Below are 16691 nucleotides of genomic sequence, written 5' to 3'. Positions count from 1 at the left end.
CCTCGCGAGTGGCGCGGTGGTCTAAGGCACTGCATCACAGTGCTAGCTATGCCTCTAGAGATACTGCATGCATGCCACCTTGGCTTAAAGGGACACACGTATGCCACACAGGTAGGCAACAAAGACTACCCCATAGATTGTAACTTCCATCAATGTAATTGTCTGCATCATTTCCAATCTACCCCTTAATTTTTATAATAATAAAATTTAAAAAAGACACCATTGCAAGGGGCTACAAGTACTTACACCATGGCAACCCTGTCAACCCTGTCTCCCTGGCTATGGGTATTGATCATGTTCAGGCCTAAACTTGAAGGGGACTGCTAACCCTAAGGGAAAGTTTGGGGATTTAGAAACTACAGCCCACTAAGTACACTGGTTTAAAAGAAAGACATGGATTTTTCACAGTTCCTGTAGGGTCTTAGTGGTCCCTTTGCTGTCATCTAGTGGACATAATGCCCTATGCTATGTTTGGACTGCGTTGGTCCATGTTAGCCATCATCTAGTGTACTATAAATGTAGGGCTCTCCCATTCTCAATTTCTCCCACTCAAGGGTAGAATTACTTTGTTTTCTAGTGGTTCTAATACTTCTGACCTTGATGTGCATTTTGATAGCATATCTATTTCAATGATGAATGTATAGTGTTTACTAGTTGTTGTCCAATTCATTTTGACGAGAAGCTGTTCTGTGACCACTCCCTCTTCAATTAGGGTTGATTGGAAAATGGTTTGTTCAAAGGACAACATCGTATATTTGTACTACCCGATGAAGTCCATGCAGCCGAAACACGTCAAAGTATTTAAATCTTTGTTCCATTAAAATATACTATACAAATAAAGGCATTTTAATTAATTATATGAAGCATGCTTTGTTTCTCTTTTCTTTTTGATAGATTCTACCCCCAAGCCAATAGACTGCTAAACAGCTAATTAAAATGGTTACCCACTGCTGCTACTGTCTATGATATATCCTGTTGCCTAGTTACTTTGGCCGTACCTATATGCACATAACTAACATAGAAAACGGTGGTGCCGATAGAGGGCTGCCTCGCTTCTAGTCCTTGCAAGCATTTAGCTAAACTCGCAATAACATCTGCATGTGACCAATACAATTTGATAGCTACCTCAACAACCTCATAACCCTGCACATCGACTCAGTACTGGTACTCCCTGTATATAGCCATGCGTCACTTTTTCAAATTTTTATCTTTAAATCTACATTGTTGAAAAAGGACCAGTAGGTAAGCATTTCCCAGCCTACACCTTTTATTTACGAAGCATGTGACAAATCAAATTTGATTTGAGCCATTTGTGATTTAAGCTATTTTAATTCAAAACAATCCCAGGAAGGTAATTGATTGTTACCCAGGTATTATCTGATATTGAGATAAAAAAAAAATATTTAAAAAATACACTGCATTGGGCCTTTAATATTACAGCACACTAATAAAAGTGCTTCAGTTTGGATGTACTTGTTCCCACTGCCTCTGCTTACCTGGAAAAGCCTGGTGACGACGTGGACGTAGGCTCCTGCTGCAGCCACAAACATGCACAGGGCCAGGCTGGAGTAGACATTCTTCAGGTGCAGCTGAGTGGAGTGGGAGCTGTATTGTATAAGGAATATATGGATAGATTTTATTTTTCTTAAGTTGCAATACATCAAGAGAAAACTATATTGACACAGATAAATTGATGCATCACTACCCTACCCCATTATAGCTAGGTTTGTAGACTGAGTGGAGTGGGAGCTAAGATAGAGGGGAGAGTTTTTAATTGTACAAGGAACAGGTTTAGCTCTACAGAAAATACACTAACAAAAAATGTCCGCCTCCTTATCAGTTAGGCCTATCTAGTCATATTCTAATTTGGTAGCACATCACTGTCTGTAGCACAACCAGTTTGTGACCAGTACAGACTGCTTCTGTTCAATGAATGACTCATGATGATGATGATGATACAGTCATTGTGACAGTGAGTCTCCTTACGGTTATCAGACATTGTGTGGAAACAGTAAACCAAGATACTTACATTTGGGAAAATTTAAAAAGGGAATCAAAATTTATACTTCGATCGAACACGTTCATCTTGTCTGGATTTGGTTGGACCCTGTCACAGAAGTAAAATTTCCTGAAACAAAACAGATATGAGATGGACATTAGACATTGCTGTTGATTAGTACAGTAACAGCATGAAATAAATACAGCCTTCTTAATTTAGAAACTTGAACTAGTCTACATATCCTGGACTGGTAGAACTTGAAACATGTGTCTGCGTCACCAGAACCAAAAGTACATTGTCACTTCCTATCTATTCTGGATCACATGCTTTGGTAGATCAAATAGATAGCTAACGTTAACTCTCTGGGTCTGAAAATGAACAAATGTAGCCTCCTCCACTTATGCAAGGAATTAAATTGTTTTGATTAACCTAAGTTACATTGCATTCATTACTTAGGTCTTGTATGGGGGCTTTGCCAAAAAGATACTGACCCTACAGTCACGGTTATTTACATTGAGCTGCACTGGGGTAGGAACGCAATTATGATTAAACGTGGATAACGACTGCCACTTTAGTAAATTTATTTATTTTAAAATCGGCACCCAAAAATACCGATTTCCGATTGTTATGAAAACTTGGGGGGGGAATAAAAAATAAAATAAATCGGCTCTAATTAAATCGCCCATTCCGATTAGTCGGTCAACCTCTAACAAATAGACTATGTCCAACTCCACAAACAGAAAATACAGCCCTCCCTACCTTGTCGGCTTTCCCAGTATTGAAAGGTCGGCAATCTCCGAATGTCAGTAAACGTTTGTTTTGTAACAGATGTCTCTTTCCATTCATCAAATTGGCAGCTGCACAGTTTGGATTGATGTTATTTCTCAGTTAAAAATAAAATAAAAATACACAACTTTAAGTGACCGGGATTGCAAAGTCGGGGACTTATTATTTTTCATGTGAATATAATACAGCCTCCATTCTTCTGGGAAGGCTTTCCACAAAATGTTGAACATTACTGTGGGGACTTGCTTCCATTCAGCCACAAGAGTATTATTGAGGCCGTGCAGGCCAGTCAGGTTCTTCCACACTGATCTCGACAAACCATTTCTGTATGGACCTCGCTTTGTGCAATGGGGCATTGTCATGCTGAAACAGAAAAGGGCCTTTTCCAAACTGTTGCCACAAAGTTGGAAGCACAGAATAGTCTATATCGTCATTGTATGCTGTAGCATTAAAATTTCCGTTCATTGGAACTAAGGGGCCCAGCCCGAACCATGAAAAATAGCCCAGACCATTATTCCTCCTCCAAACTTCATAGTTGGGGCAAGTAGCGTTCTCCTGGCATCTGCCATGCCCAGATTCGTCCGTTGGACTTCAGAGAACTTATCTCCACTGCTACAGTTCAATGGAGGCAAGCTTTACACCACACCAGCAGACGTTTGGAATTTCACATGGTGTTCTTAGGCTTGTTTTCAGCTGCTTGGCCATGGAAACTCATTTCACGAAGCTCCCAATGAACAGTTCTTGCACTTACGTTGTATCCAGAACTATGTTGTGAGTGTTGCAACAGAGGACAGATTATTTTTATGCGCTACAGCACTTGGCGGTCCTGTTCTGTGAGCTTGTGTGGCCTACCAATTTACAGCTGAGCCGTTGTTGCTCCTAGACATTTCCACTTCATATTAACAGCACTTAGTTTATTTAAGTAGGCAAGTCAGTGAATTACAAGTTCTTATTTACAATGACAGCCCACCCCAGCCAAAACCTAACCCGGGACACGCTGGGCCAATTGTGTGCCGCCCTATGGGACACTAATCATGGCCGGTTGTGATACAGCCTGGAATCGAACCAGGGTCTGTATTAACGGCTCTAGAACTGAGATGCAGTCCCTTATGGGCTCCTGAGTGGCGCAGTAGTCTAAGTTGACCGGGGCAGTTCAAGCAGGGTAGAAATGTTGACTAACTGACTTGTTGGAGAGGTAGCATCCTATGACGGGTGCCACGTTTAACGTCACTGAGCTCTTCAGTACGGGCCATTCTATTGCCAATGTTAGTCTGTGGAGATTGCATTACTGTGTGCTCAATTTTATACACTGCAGCAACAGGTGTGGCTACAATAACCAAATCCACTGATTTGGGTGTCCATATACTTTTGGCCATGTAGTGAGATAGATAACCCCAGAGAGATATGCTGGTGGCATGCTCTGACACTGAGATGCATTTCTTTATGTCAGTTGGCTACGGCTTCTGCTAGGGCGAGGCGAAATGGGCAAAATAACATGGTATTTTCTTTACGGTATTCTATGTTTTTGATAAATAAAAGTTCTAAATTTGCTTAAGGGTAGTGCGTGACCCTAGGGTAGCAACACATATTCTACATTTTTTCAATGGGTCTTTCTCCATTCGTATTGTTTTATACCGTTCAATTCAACTTCAACCTAAAATAATTTCCTGCATTTGCATCAATTTCTGCATTTCTTGCACTCATTTGAGATCATTTCCACGATATGTGCAAAAATATTAGGCCTTATTTTTAACCAAATGTTGCAATTACGATTTAGAGCAAAACACTTGGGTGGACTTTTGGAAACATGGAAATAGAATGTTTATTATAATATAAATAACAGTAGGCACTTTGAATAGAGTGTTGTTTGCCATGGACTAGTTATTGTGACAGGGTAGGAACTCGAGGTCGACCGATTAATCAGGTCCGATTTCAAGTTTTCATAACAATCGAAAATCTGTATTTTTGGGCACCAATTTTTTTAAATGTTAAATACCTTTATTTAACTAGGCAAGAACACATTCTTATTTTCAATGATGGCCAAGGAACGGTGGGTTAACTACCTTGTTCAGGGGCAGAACGACAGATTTTCACCTTGACAGCTCGGGGGATCCAATCTTGCAACCTTACAGTTAACTACTCCAACGCAATAACGACCTGGCTCTCTCTCGTTGCACTCCACAAGGAGACTGCATGTTACACGAATGCAGTAAGCCAAGGTAAGTTTCTAGCTAGCATTAAACTTATAAAAAACAATCAATCATAATCACTAGTTAATTACACATGGTTGATGATATTACTAGTTTATCTAGCGTGTCCTGCGTTGCATATCTGACTGAGCATACAAGTATCTAAGTATCTGACTGAGCGGTGGTAGGCAGAAGCAGGCACGTAAACATTCATTCAAACAGCACTTTCGTGCATTTTGCCAGCAGCTCTTCGTTGTGCGTCAAGCATTGCGCTTTTTATGACTTCAAGCCTATCAACTACCGAGATGAGGCTCGCGTAACCGAAGAAAAATGGCCAGCTAGTTAGCGCGCGCTAATTGTCGTTGTGTTGCTGGTTCGAGCCCAGGGAGGAGCGAGGAGAGGGACGGAAGCTATACTGTTACACTGGCAATACTAAAGTGCCTATAAGAACATCCAATAGTCAAAGGTTAATGAAATACAAATGGTAGAGGGAAATAGTCCTATAATTCCTATAACTACACTTAAACTTCTTGCCTGGGAATATTGAAGACTCATGTTAAAAAGGAACCACCAGCTTTCATATGTTCTCATGTTCTGAGCAAGGAACTCAAACGTTAGCACATATTGCACTCTCTCCTTCTTATCCAACACTTAATATTTAAACCAAATTGAACATGTTTCATTATTTACTTGAGGATAAATTGATTTTATTGATGTATTATATTAAGTTAAAATAAGTGTTAATTCAGTGTTGTTGTAACTGTCATTATTACAAACAAAAAAATATTTTAAAATGCACTATTGTTAGATGCACTATTGTTAAGTGGCTGTTCCACTGATGTCAGAAGGTGAATTCACCAATTTGTAAGTCGCTCTGGATAAGAGCGTCTGCTAAATGACTTAAATGTAATGTAATGTAATGTTAAAAAATTGGCAGATTAATCGGCAGCGGCTTTTTTGGTCCTCCAACAATCGGTATCTGTGTTGAAAAATCATAAATCGGTCGACCTCTAGTAGGAACCAAAGTGTTTCCTAGGGGACCCTATAATCTTTGGCTACATTAAATCTCTTTATTCATTTGCCAACATATTCATGCTTGGCCTATTCCTCTCTCTGACTTAAAAGATACTGTTGCACAAACATGCAAATTTAAGCCTCCACCAGTACTGGTATCAGGCTGTATTACATCTGCTATCTGAGCAGCTAACCGATCACTGCAGCTGTACATAGTCTATCGGTAAATAGCCCACCCAATTTTACCTACCTCATCCCCATACTGTTTTTATTTATTTACCTTTCTGCTCTTTTGCACACTAATATCTCTATCTGTACATGACCATCTGATCATTTATCACTCCAGTGTTAATCTGCAAAATTGTAATTATTCGCCTACCTCCTCATGCCTTTTGCACACAATGTATATAGACATTTTTCTCTACTGTGTTATTGACTTGTTAATTGTTTACTCCATGTGTAACTCTGTTGTCTGTTCACACTGCTATGCTTTATCTTGGCCAGGTCGCAGTTGCAAATGAGAACTTGTTCTCAACTAGCCTACCTGGTTAAATAAAGGTGAAATAAAATAAAAATTAGCTAGCTACCTTTCCTCTGACACAGTACTTTGTAGCGAGAGATAGATATGACTCAAGTAGCGGAGTAAAATATACAAATGGAAGTTAGTTACACATGGCGTATAGAAGGTAAAGTAAAACCCAAACCGGTCCGTGCATAAATACCGGCATATAAACATTGAGGATCATTTGTTAATTGTGAAACATAATATTTTGTATAAAGATAAACATTATATTGTTAGATTATAGAAGTAACTCCAGTAGGTAAGAAACAGTCTTCCTCACCTCAAGTGGAGTCAGTTGGAGCAACGGGACGCACTGCCTTCATATCATAGGCCTGCATTAGCTAAAGCATACTAATAGCCACGCCATACCAAATGTTTCTGAACTTAATATCAAAAAGTTGAGACATTGTTTATTGGGGAAATGAGCAGAGGGTTGAATGTAAACCAGGGGGAAAAACTAAATTCCCTACCCTGTGCCCCCCAAAAATTAAATACACAACCCACCCCAAAGGAAAACATTTTTACTTGACAACCCCCACAGTAAATGTCGATCTGTCTCTAACCATAATTGTGTTCTGACCAAGTGCAGCTCAGTTATGGGCTTCCTGAGTTCAAACCTCAATTCTGAGTCTCAAATCGTTCAGATTTACTGAGCTCGCTAGCGACAGTTGCTTAACCTAAACACACGACTACTGTAAATAGATCTAGGCCAAAATCACCCCGCCACCAGTAACTAGAAACTATTACGGCTAACTACCGGGAAATATTTAACAGCTCTGTCTAATGTGATCAAACATTATCGTAATCGCAAACGAGTTAACAATTGCCCAGTTACATCAGGCTACCTACGCAATGGATTCAACATGACAGTAACGTTAGCTACTTGTGAGAGGACAAAGTGTAACCAGGAAGCTACAGTAGGTAGCTAATTTCAGGCTACAACATATGTCATTGGCAATTTGAGTTAGTCAAATCTACCTAACTAGATATTTGGGTAGTGTAACATAATGCTCCCAAACCATGATTCGGCTCGTTGAAGGGGGCGTTGTCATTATAGCCAGACATGTAACGTAACTTGATGTCGAACTATCCTAGCTAGCCAGCCAATTTGGCTAACGAAGGCCCTCTCCCCCAATCAAGCGCAACTCAATCGAATGGTGATTATACGAAACAGTGAGCGAGCTAGCTAACGTTCACTCTCTAAATTCCAATTACCAACAATAATAGAAGCACGAGCCTTAAAATAAAACATTGTATCAGGACAGTTTGTTTATATTTATCGACAACAAAATGTAGTAGAAAGTCGGCCATTTAGTTAGCTAGCTTCGTTACCAGTAGCTGCCATTGACATTGCTGGCTAACGACGTTTTGCTTCTCGGTCTCCTGGCTCTTCAGTATCACGTCAAAACAACAATAATCTCAGGTGTCGTTCACAATTTACTGGTTGGCTGAATTAAATATACTTGAATTAACATACCTGATGTCAATATTTCCACAGCGGTCAGCAACAGATTGATTTGCAAGCTATTTCTTTCCACACTTCAGCCTTTTGATGATGTCGTTGTTTCAAAGCGTACGTATGCAAGTTATAGGGTACGTTGTGACATCGTAGGAGCTAGATAGACACGCCCCGAATATAGTGCAACACAAGTGCAACAGTTGCATGAATTGCATTGAATAAACCTTTATACAGTGCCGTGAAAAAAGTATTTTCCTCCTTTTTGATTTTCTATATTTTTGAGAAAATCGAAACCTAATATTGGTAAAGGGAACCTTAAGTTTACAAATAACAAAAATAAATTGTGCTTTTTTTATTTATTTCATTAACAAAGTTATGCAACACCCAATTCCCCTGTGTGAAAAAGTAATTGCCCACTTACACTCACTTACACCAGCTTCAGCTGCAACTGTTGCATGTGCCCCATAGTGCCTGGCGAAAACCAAACACTGCATTACACAGTAAGAACCTTATACCAACTGTCAAGCATGGTGGTGGTAGTGTGATGGTTTGGGGACACTTTGCTGCCTCAGGACATCCGTGACTTGCCTTAACAGAAGAAAACATGAATTGTGCTCTGTATCAGAGAATTCTACAGGAGAATGTCAGGCCATCCATCTGTGAGCTGAAGCTGAAGTGCAGCTATGTCATGCAGCAATGATCCAAAACACTAATCAAGTCTACATGAAAATGGCTAAAAAGCAACAAATGTGAAGTTTTGGAATGGCCTAGTCAAAGTCCAGACCTAATCCCACTTGAGGTGTTGTGGCAGGACTTGAAACCCACAGATGTCGCTGAATTAAAGCAGTTCTGCATGGAAGAGTGGGACAGAATTCTTCCACAGCAACGTGAGAGACTGATCAACAACTACAGGAAGGATTTAGTTGGAGTCATTGCAGCTAAGGGTGGCACAACCAGTTATTGATTGTAAGGGAGCAATTACTTTTTCACACAGGGGCATTGGGTGTTGCATAACTTTGTTTATGAAATACATATGTAATTGTTGTGTTATTTGTTCACTCAGGTTCCCTTTATCTAATATTAGGTTCTGGTTGAGAATCTGATAACATTCAATATTTAAAAAAATATGCAAAAGTAGAGAAAATCAGAAAGGGGGCAAATACCTTTTCACAGCACTGTACATGCACTGTATGTGAATGAGTGTTTGACTTTGACATTATTAATAACAATTTATTGGATCTGGATGGGGGGGGGTGTACTCTCTAACTCAGGACTTGTGCACTACAAGATGAGATATACATAACATTTCCCCCTTTTTTTATTTGTATATTAAGTCCCACCATACCATATTACGTTCAACAAAACTACAGGAGATATGGTAGTAGTGTGTGGTCGGAACACAGAAGAGCCAATAAAACAATCATTCAGAAAGAATACACAGATTTTGTGATTAGGTTGATCGTATTCAACATGGACATTCATATACTTAATTGAGAGGCAGACATACAGTATATAGGAACATCTTTTTTAAATGCACAATTAGGAACAGACAAGTGCAGGTTTTTTTTAGACTGACTGTCATTAGATTGAAATAATAAGACATCAATTCATCAGAGATGAATTCCCCTTAAAATAAGCCTTTGCCTTTTTTAATGCTCAGCTGCTTCCATTGAGGCAGGCTGGCAAAGTGGTCTTTAGACATTCCAAATATGGCACTGAAGTCTGAGTCTGAGAGATGTTTCTGGAAGACAGAGGAAGGAGGAAAGAGAGAGAGACAGACAGAGAGCGAAGGAGACCATTGTTATTTTTCAAGGCAACATTCAAGCGTAAAGAATACATTTGTCAAGACACTTTATTAAAACCAGCTATAATACACCGTAACTCATAGTAGTGTATGGAGGAATCTACTTTTCACACTTCAAAAACTACTGAACAATATTGCATCTGAAGGTATGCATCTGAGTGTGGCAGTACTTTCAACACTAGTCACTTCATTATAGCAGCTCAGAACACCTACTTCCTTCTGGGTGGGGTCGACACCCTCAGGCAGCTCATTGGCTAGTTTGTTGATCAGGTCCTCTGGTGGGTAAGACTGGAAGCTCTTCCTGGTCTCAACACCATTCTGCCCCTGAGAGTAAATGATTCGATTCAGGTTTGTCTGCACAAAAATGTTAACACAACGGTTGTCGAGTCATTGCATAATAGTTGTGTAATCATTTTTCTTTATACAAGCTCTCTGTTGTAGCCTATCACAAAACTAGCAGTTGTATCACAACCAAAATGGGTTGTAAATGTGTTGTACGACCTTACCCACTGTCCACAAATATCAGTTCAACGCAGTGGGGAACCATGAGTTCACGTTGTATTTGTTTTTTGATGTATTTTATGAAATTGTATATGTAGAGCTCTCATATAAAAGAGACACTGGTCTCAATGTATACATGTTTTTTATCACATTTAGTTTTGATTTCTATTTCATCTTTAGAATTTTTTTTTATCATCTTCTGATTTCATTAATACTAAAGAGAAAACAATATCCAATCAGGATTTTATTTGGTGGTCCATAGGTAGAAAAATCTAGCTAGTCCAGCCAGCCATTGGCTAGGCCTTCAAAATCTGGACAGAAGTCCTCTGCCATTCAACAAAAGACAGGCTAAAACTGCTTCTCCAGTAGAAATCCCTGAAAACACTTGTAGGTAATGTCATGGCGACATTGGCTAGCAATGCTCATGCTCCGAACTGCGCATGTGCAGCCATCAAATCAAAGGCACTCATTCAATATAAAGTTATTTTTGACAAAATTGAAAACATCTCAGTTTGCAATTTTCATTGGGTTGGAGCAATATCATATCATCAACTACTTGGCTCAATTATTGTTATGGTTTTCTAGGTGTGAAGGAGAGTCGGACCAAAATGCGGCATGTAGATTGCGATCCATGTTTAATAAACTGAAGCAACACGAATCCAAATACAAACACTACAAAAACAATAAACGTAATGAAAACCGAAACAGCCTAATACTCGTGCAAACTAATACACAACGGACACTAAGGACATAAGGACAATAGGACAATCACCCACGAAACACTCAAAGAATATGGCTGCCTTAATATGGTTCCCAATTAGAGACAACGATAAACACCTGCCTCTGATTGAGAACCACTTCAGACAGCCATAGACTTATCTAGAACACCCCACTAAGCTACAATCCCAATACAAAACACACCACATACAAAAACCCATGCCACACCCTGGCCTGACCAAATAAATGAAGAAAAACACAAAATACTTCGACCAGGGCGTGACAGAACCCCCCCCCCAAGGTGCGGACTCCCGGACGCACACCAAAAACCATAGGGGAGGGTCCGGGTGGGCGTCTGTCTATGGTGGCGTGGACCCCGTTCTATCAAAGTCTTAGTCCCTCCTCCTCGCGTCCTTAGATAGTCCACCCTCGCCGCCGACCATGGCCTAGTAGTCCTCACCCAGAACCCCACTGGACTGAGGGGCAGCTCGGGACTGAGGGGCAGCTCGGGACTGAGGCAGCAGCTCGGGACTGAGGCAGCAGCTCGGGACTGAGGCAGCAGCTCGGGACTAAGGGGTAGCTCAGCACTGAGAGGAAGCTCAGCACTGAGAGGAAGCTCAGCACTGAGAGGAAGCTCAGGCAGGTAGATGGATCTGGCAGATCCTGGCTGACTGGCGGATCTGGAAGGGTCTGGCTGACTGTCGGATCTGGAAGAGTCTGGCTGACTGGCAGATCTGGAAGAGTCTGGCTGACTGGCAGATCTGGAAGAGTCTGGCTGACTGACGGATCCTGGCTGACTGGCGGATCTGGAAGAGTCTGGCTGACTGGCGGATCTGGAAGAGTCTGGCTGACTGGCGGATCTGGAAGAGTCTGGCTGACTGGCGGATCTGGAAGAGTCTGGCTGACTGGCAGATCCTGGCAGACTGACGGATCTGGAAGAGTTTGGCTGACTGGCAGATCTGGAAGAGTCTGGCTGACTGGCGGATCTGGAAGAGTCTGGCTGACTGGCAGATCTGGAAGGGTCTGGCTGACTGGCGGATCCTGGCAGACTGACGGATCTGGCTGCTCCATGCTGACTGGCGGCTCTGGCTGCTCCATGCTGACTGGCGGCTCTGGCTGCTCCATGCTGACTGGCGGGTCTGGCTGCTCCATGCTGACTGGCGGCTCTGGCTGCTCATGCTGACTGGCGGCTCTGGCTGCTCCATGCTGACTGGCGGCTCTGGCTGCTCCATGCTGACTGGCGGCTCTGGCTGCTCCATGCAGACTGGCAGCTCTGGCGGCTTCTTGCCGACTGGCAGCTCTGGCGGCTTCTTGCAGATTGGCAGCTCTGACGGCTTCTTGCAGACTGGCAGCTCTGGCAGCTCCATGCAGACTGGCAGCTCCTTGCAGACTGGCAGCTCCTTGCAGACTGACAGCTCTAGCTGCTCCATGCATACTGGCAGCTCTGGCTGCTCCATGCAGACTGACATCTCTGGCTGCTCCATGCATACTGGCAGCTCTGGCTGCTCCATGCAGACCGACAGCTCTGGCTGCTCCATGCAGACTGACAGCTCTGGCTGCTCCATGCAGGCTGGCAGCTCTGGCTGCGCTGAACAGGCAGGAGACTCCAGCAGCGCTGTAGAGGAGGAAGGCTCTGGCAGCGCTAAACAGGCGGGAGACTCCGGCAGCGCTGTAGAGGCGGAAGGCTTTGGCAGCGCTAAACAGGCGGGAGACTCCGGCAGCGCAGGAGAGGAGGAAGGCTCTGGCAGCGCTGGAGAGGCGAGGCGCACTGTAGGCCTGATGCGTGGTGCTGGCACTGGTGGTACTGGGCCGAGGACACGCACAGGAAGCCTGGTGCGGGGAGCTGCCACCGGAGGGCTGGTGCGTGGAGGTGGTACAGGGTAGACCGGACCGTGCAGGTGCACTGGAGCTCTTGAGCACCGAGCCTGCCCAACCTTACCTGGTTGAATACTCCCGGTCGCTCTGCCAGTGCAGCGAGGTGGAATAGCCCGCACTGGGCTATGCAGGCGAACCGGGGACACCGTGCGCAAGGCTGGTGCCATGTAAGCCGGCCCAAGGAGACGCACTGGGGACCAGATGCCTAGAGCCGGCTTCATGGCATTTGACTCGACGCTCAATCTAGCCCGGCCGATACGTGGAGCTGGAATGTACCGCACCGGGATATGCACCCGCACTGGGGACACCGTGCACACCTCAGCATAACACGGTGCCTGCCCGGTCTCTCCAGCCCCCCGGTAACCACAGGAAGTTGGTGTAGGTCTCCTACCTAGCGTCTCCATACTCCCTGTGAGCCACCCCCCCAAGACATTTTTGGGGCTGACTCTCGGGCTTCCATCCGCGTCGCCATGCTGCCTCCTCATACCAGCGCCTCTCCGCTTTTTCCGCCTCCAGTTCTTCCTTGGGGCGGCGATATTCTCCAGGCTGTTCCCAGGGTCCTTCTCCGTCAAGGATCTCCTCCCAAGTCCATTTATCCAAATAATGCAGCCTCTCCCACTGCTGCTGTTGCTGCTGCCGCTGCCTCTGTTGCTTCTCCTGCTGCTCCTGCCTGTTGACACGCCGCTTGGTCCTGTTGTGGTGGGTGATTCTGTTACGGTTTTCTAGGTGTGAAGGAGAGTCGGACCAAAATGCGGCATGTAGATTGCGATCCATGTTTAATAAACTGAAGCAACACGAATCCAAATACAAACACTACAAAAACAATAAACGTAACGAAAACCGAAACAGCCTAATACTCGTGCAAACTAATACACAACGGACATAAGGACAATAGGACAATCACCCACGAAACACTCAAAGAATATGGCTGCCTAAATATGGTTCCCAATCAGAGACAACGATAAACACCTGCCTCTGATTGAGAACCACTTCAGACAGCCATAGACTTATCTAGAACACCCCACGAAGCTACAATCCCAATACAAAAGACACCACATACAAAAAACCATGCCACACCCTGGCCTGACCAAATAAATGAAGAAAAACATAAAATACTTCGACCAGGGCGTGACAATTATAGGTTGTGCCTTTAGATTTCTCTAAAATTAACAACTCAGGAAAAATGTTTAACTTCTTTCATTGACTTCTCCAACCCCAAACCCCAGCCTGGTCTGCTTGGTCTGGTTCACAAGCGTTCCCAGAAGTCTCACAATGTTGTGCCTCTGGGTTTAGAAACTCTGTGGTTCAACTGTATCAGAGCAGAATTTTGCCAAGAGATGAGTTCAGAATGGTCTGCCATGTAGCATGCTTCTGTATATGATATGAACTGCTCGGTACGTGTTGGTAATTCTTTCTAACGCATTTTTTTTTAAGATATCACAAAGAACTGTAAAAGTGTTGCAAATGCTTTCCACTTTCTGGAAGACGATCATACCTTGCTGACTTCTCTGACTCTGAAAAAAATCAGACAATGAGGAAATACCTGATTTGGGTAAAAACATTTTCATTGAACCAGACATTGTAGAGTCTTCTGATGACAGTGATGGGGAAGAAACAGCGATCAACAGTTTTATTGCCATGGAAGAAGTTGACCGAGTTTTGAAATCAGTGGAATGCCCGGTAAAAGCAGAGTATGATAGCTAAGAAGATGGAGAAAATTCTGGCTTTTGATTTCAAATATGCGGAGGGAGTATAAAAGAGAATACAGAAGGCTGTTGTATAAAACACCTGTCTCCGGATTACATCTGAAAACTAAGGGCAACCATGGCATCCGTGACGGAGAGGGAGAAGCGTTCATCCATGTATACGGATAAGAGTCTAGCTACCTAAATGTTCAGTTATTATATCTAAATTTGTCAGAATGTTGTTTTAATAGCAAGTTAAAGTGTACTGTTAGATAGCTAGACTACGTCAGCTGGCTGGCTCGCTAGCTAACGTTACATGTACGATCTGTGTAGTAATATTATTCTTATCTCAGAAAGCCATTTGCATTGCTAGTTATAGCCTAATGTTAGCCAACTAGCTAACATTGAACCTAGTTGGTTAGCTACCTGCATATTCATGCATGGAAGTAACGTTATGAGTTGGGATTATGGTTCATTGTTTAGCTCGCTAGCTAAACAAAAGACTCCACTATGCAAGTAACCATTTCAAGGTACCTTTTAATCCTTCTGTATTTTGTGCATGTGACAAATAAACATAGATTTGATTTGATATAGTGTTTGGGGGCGGCAGGTAGCCTAGTGGTTAGAGCGTTGGGCCAGAAACCAAAAGGTTGCTGGATCGAATCCCCGAGGTGACAAGGTAACAATCTGTTGTTCTGCCCCTGAAAAAGGCAGTTACGCCACAGTTCCCTGGTAGGTCATCATTGTAAATAAGAATTTGCTCTTAACTGGCTCGCCTAGTTAAATAATGGTTAAATAAAGAAATACAACCTTTTTTCTTTTTTTTTTACAACATTTACAAAGACGGCAATGTGAAGAACAACATGAGCTCCACCAAAGTAAAATTAGGATATAACTGTTGAAATTATTATGGATAAATGAATAAACAATATCCCCATTTTAAATAGAATTGTAACTAAGTAAACGTATACTCTGTTTTATAAGTGATTAACAATATGAGTACATAAGAAGGGATTGTGTGACACGGAGTAATAAAAAGTTAATGAACACCATTCCAACTAGGAAGAAACTAATGGGTTGTGGACTGTGAAAACAGAAGGTCGTTAGCCTATAGTTGACCCTGCAGAAACAGCTCTGGGGGTTTTTAGATAAAACAGTGAGTGCATTCCTAGGTTTTCTGTTAATTAAAACTGTCAGTTCAGTGGTGATTGATAATGTTGAGGGGTCAAAAGTTATCTGGGAGTGTGTTAGTAAGTTAGAATGAACTTTTCACCTTACTTTGTCCCGGTTGAGAGGAGGGGATTCTGTTAAAGCAGTGAAATGACGTCATGATCTGTATATAAACTGCTGCACGTGATTAAGTGGTAGCGCGCACCGAGAATAAATTCTATTACCTATTATTGAAAGACTGGTCTGCGTCCATTTTATGCAAACAAGAAATCTTACAAATTCTCATAAAATAGATTAAGGGCTTTCAATTGATGAAAGCACATTGGCATAATTAAATTACAGTGACAATTGGTCCTTCTAGTGGATTCCACAAACCTCTCTGTCGTCCGAAGGGAAAAGCCGAAAACCGTGCACGGACGAGGCTGGACTCGTTATTTAAAGTCCTGGCCTCCAGCAGAGGTTTAATAATAGGCCGGTATATATATCTTAGGTCGACAGATAACGTTACCGGCATTGCTTTTCCCAGTCTACAGGACGAAGGTAAATAGTCTTTATTCTCGAATTTGGGAGGAATTATTTAAGATATTTTTGATTGAAGGTGCTAAAGGAGTTTGGATTTAATCAATGATAGTTGCTTGAATATTTTGAACAAATACAATGGCTTTCTACTTTGCGTGTAACCAAAATCGATAGGAAGGAAGGACATGAGTCTGAAATGACTCGTGGTAAGGTGCACTACCGAAAGTAAACTAGGACTTAATAAATCTTGACCTTGCAAACCGAAAGATTTTTTAAGGGTGAGATATAGTAAGTATTGTTAGATGGGACGGTCATTCTGTACAAATAGGATAGCCATTAATTCAATAAATATACCTAAATAAAGTTTTAACCTAGTAGTCTATCTGTATATGAAAAGTAGCAGATAGATAT

The 16691-nt window shown here is 42.4% G+C and overlaps 2 protein-coding genes across 3 annotated transcripts in view; both read right to left on the bottom strand.

Moving 5' to 3' along the window:
- The window catches only part of LOC135539860 (probable Bax inhibitor 1), a 31568-nt gene extending 23409 nt beyond the window's left edge, over positions 1 to 8159 (bottom strand). For both annotated transcript variants that reach the window (XM_064966043.1, XM_064966045.1), the window contains exons 1-3: positions 8028 to 8159; positions 2030 to 2128; positions 1497 to 1605 (exon numbers count right to left, since the gene is read on the bottom strand). In XM_064966043.1, coding sequence (XP_064822115.1) covers positions 1497 to 1605; positions 2030 to 2085 — 165 coding nt within the window. In that variant the 5' untranslated portion in view covers positions 2086 to 2128; positions 8028 to 8159. The remainder of the gene's footprint in view (positions 1 to 1496; positions 1606 to 2029; positions 2129 to 8027) is intronic.
- Positions 8160 to 9016: 857 nt separating this feature from the next.
- The window catches only part of LOC135539859 (advillin-like), a 36351-nt gene continuing 28676 nt past the window's right edge, over positions 9017 to 16691 (bottom strand). The window contains exons 19-20 of the mRNA XM_064966042.1: positions 10027 to 10137; positions 9017 to 9750 (exon numbers count right to left, since the gene is read on the bottom strand). Of these exons, the coding sequence (XP_064822114.1) occupies positions 9637 to 9750; positions 10027 to 10137 (225 nt within the window). The 3' untranslated portion in view covers positions 9017 to 9636. The remainder of the gene's footprint in view (positions 9751 to 10026; positions 10138 to 16691) is intronic.

This window comes from Oncorhynchus masou, chromosome 5 (genome assembly GCF_036934945.1).
Source record: "Oncorhynchus masou masou isolate Uvic2021 chromosome 5, UVic_Omas_1.1, whole genome shotgun sequence".
Lineage (NCBI taxonomy): Eukaryota > Metazoa > Chordata > Actinopteri > Salmoniformes > Salmonidae > Oncorhynchus > Oncorhynchus masou.
Note: the sequence above shows the minus strand (reverse complement) of the source record. Positions and strands in the feature narration are given on the sequence as shown.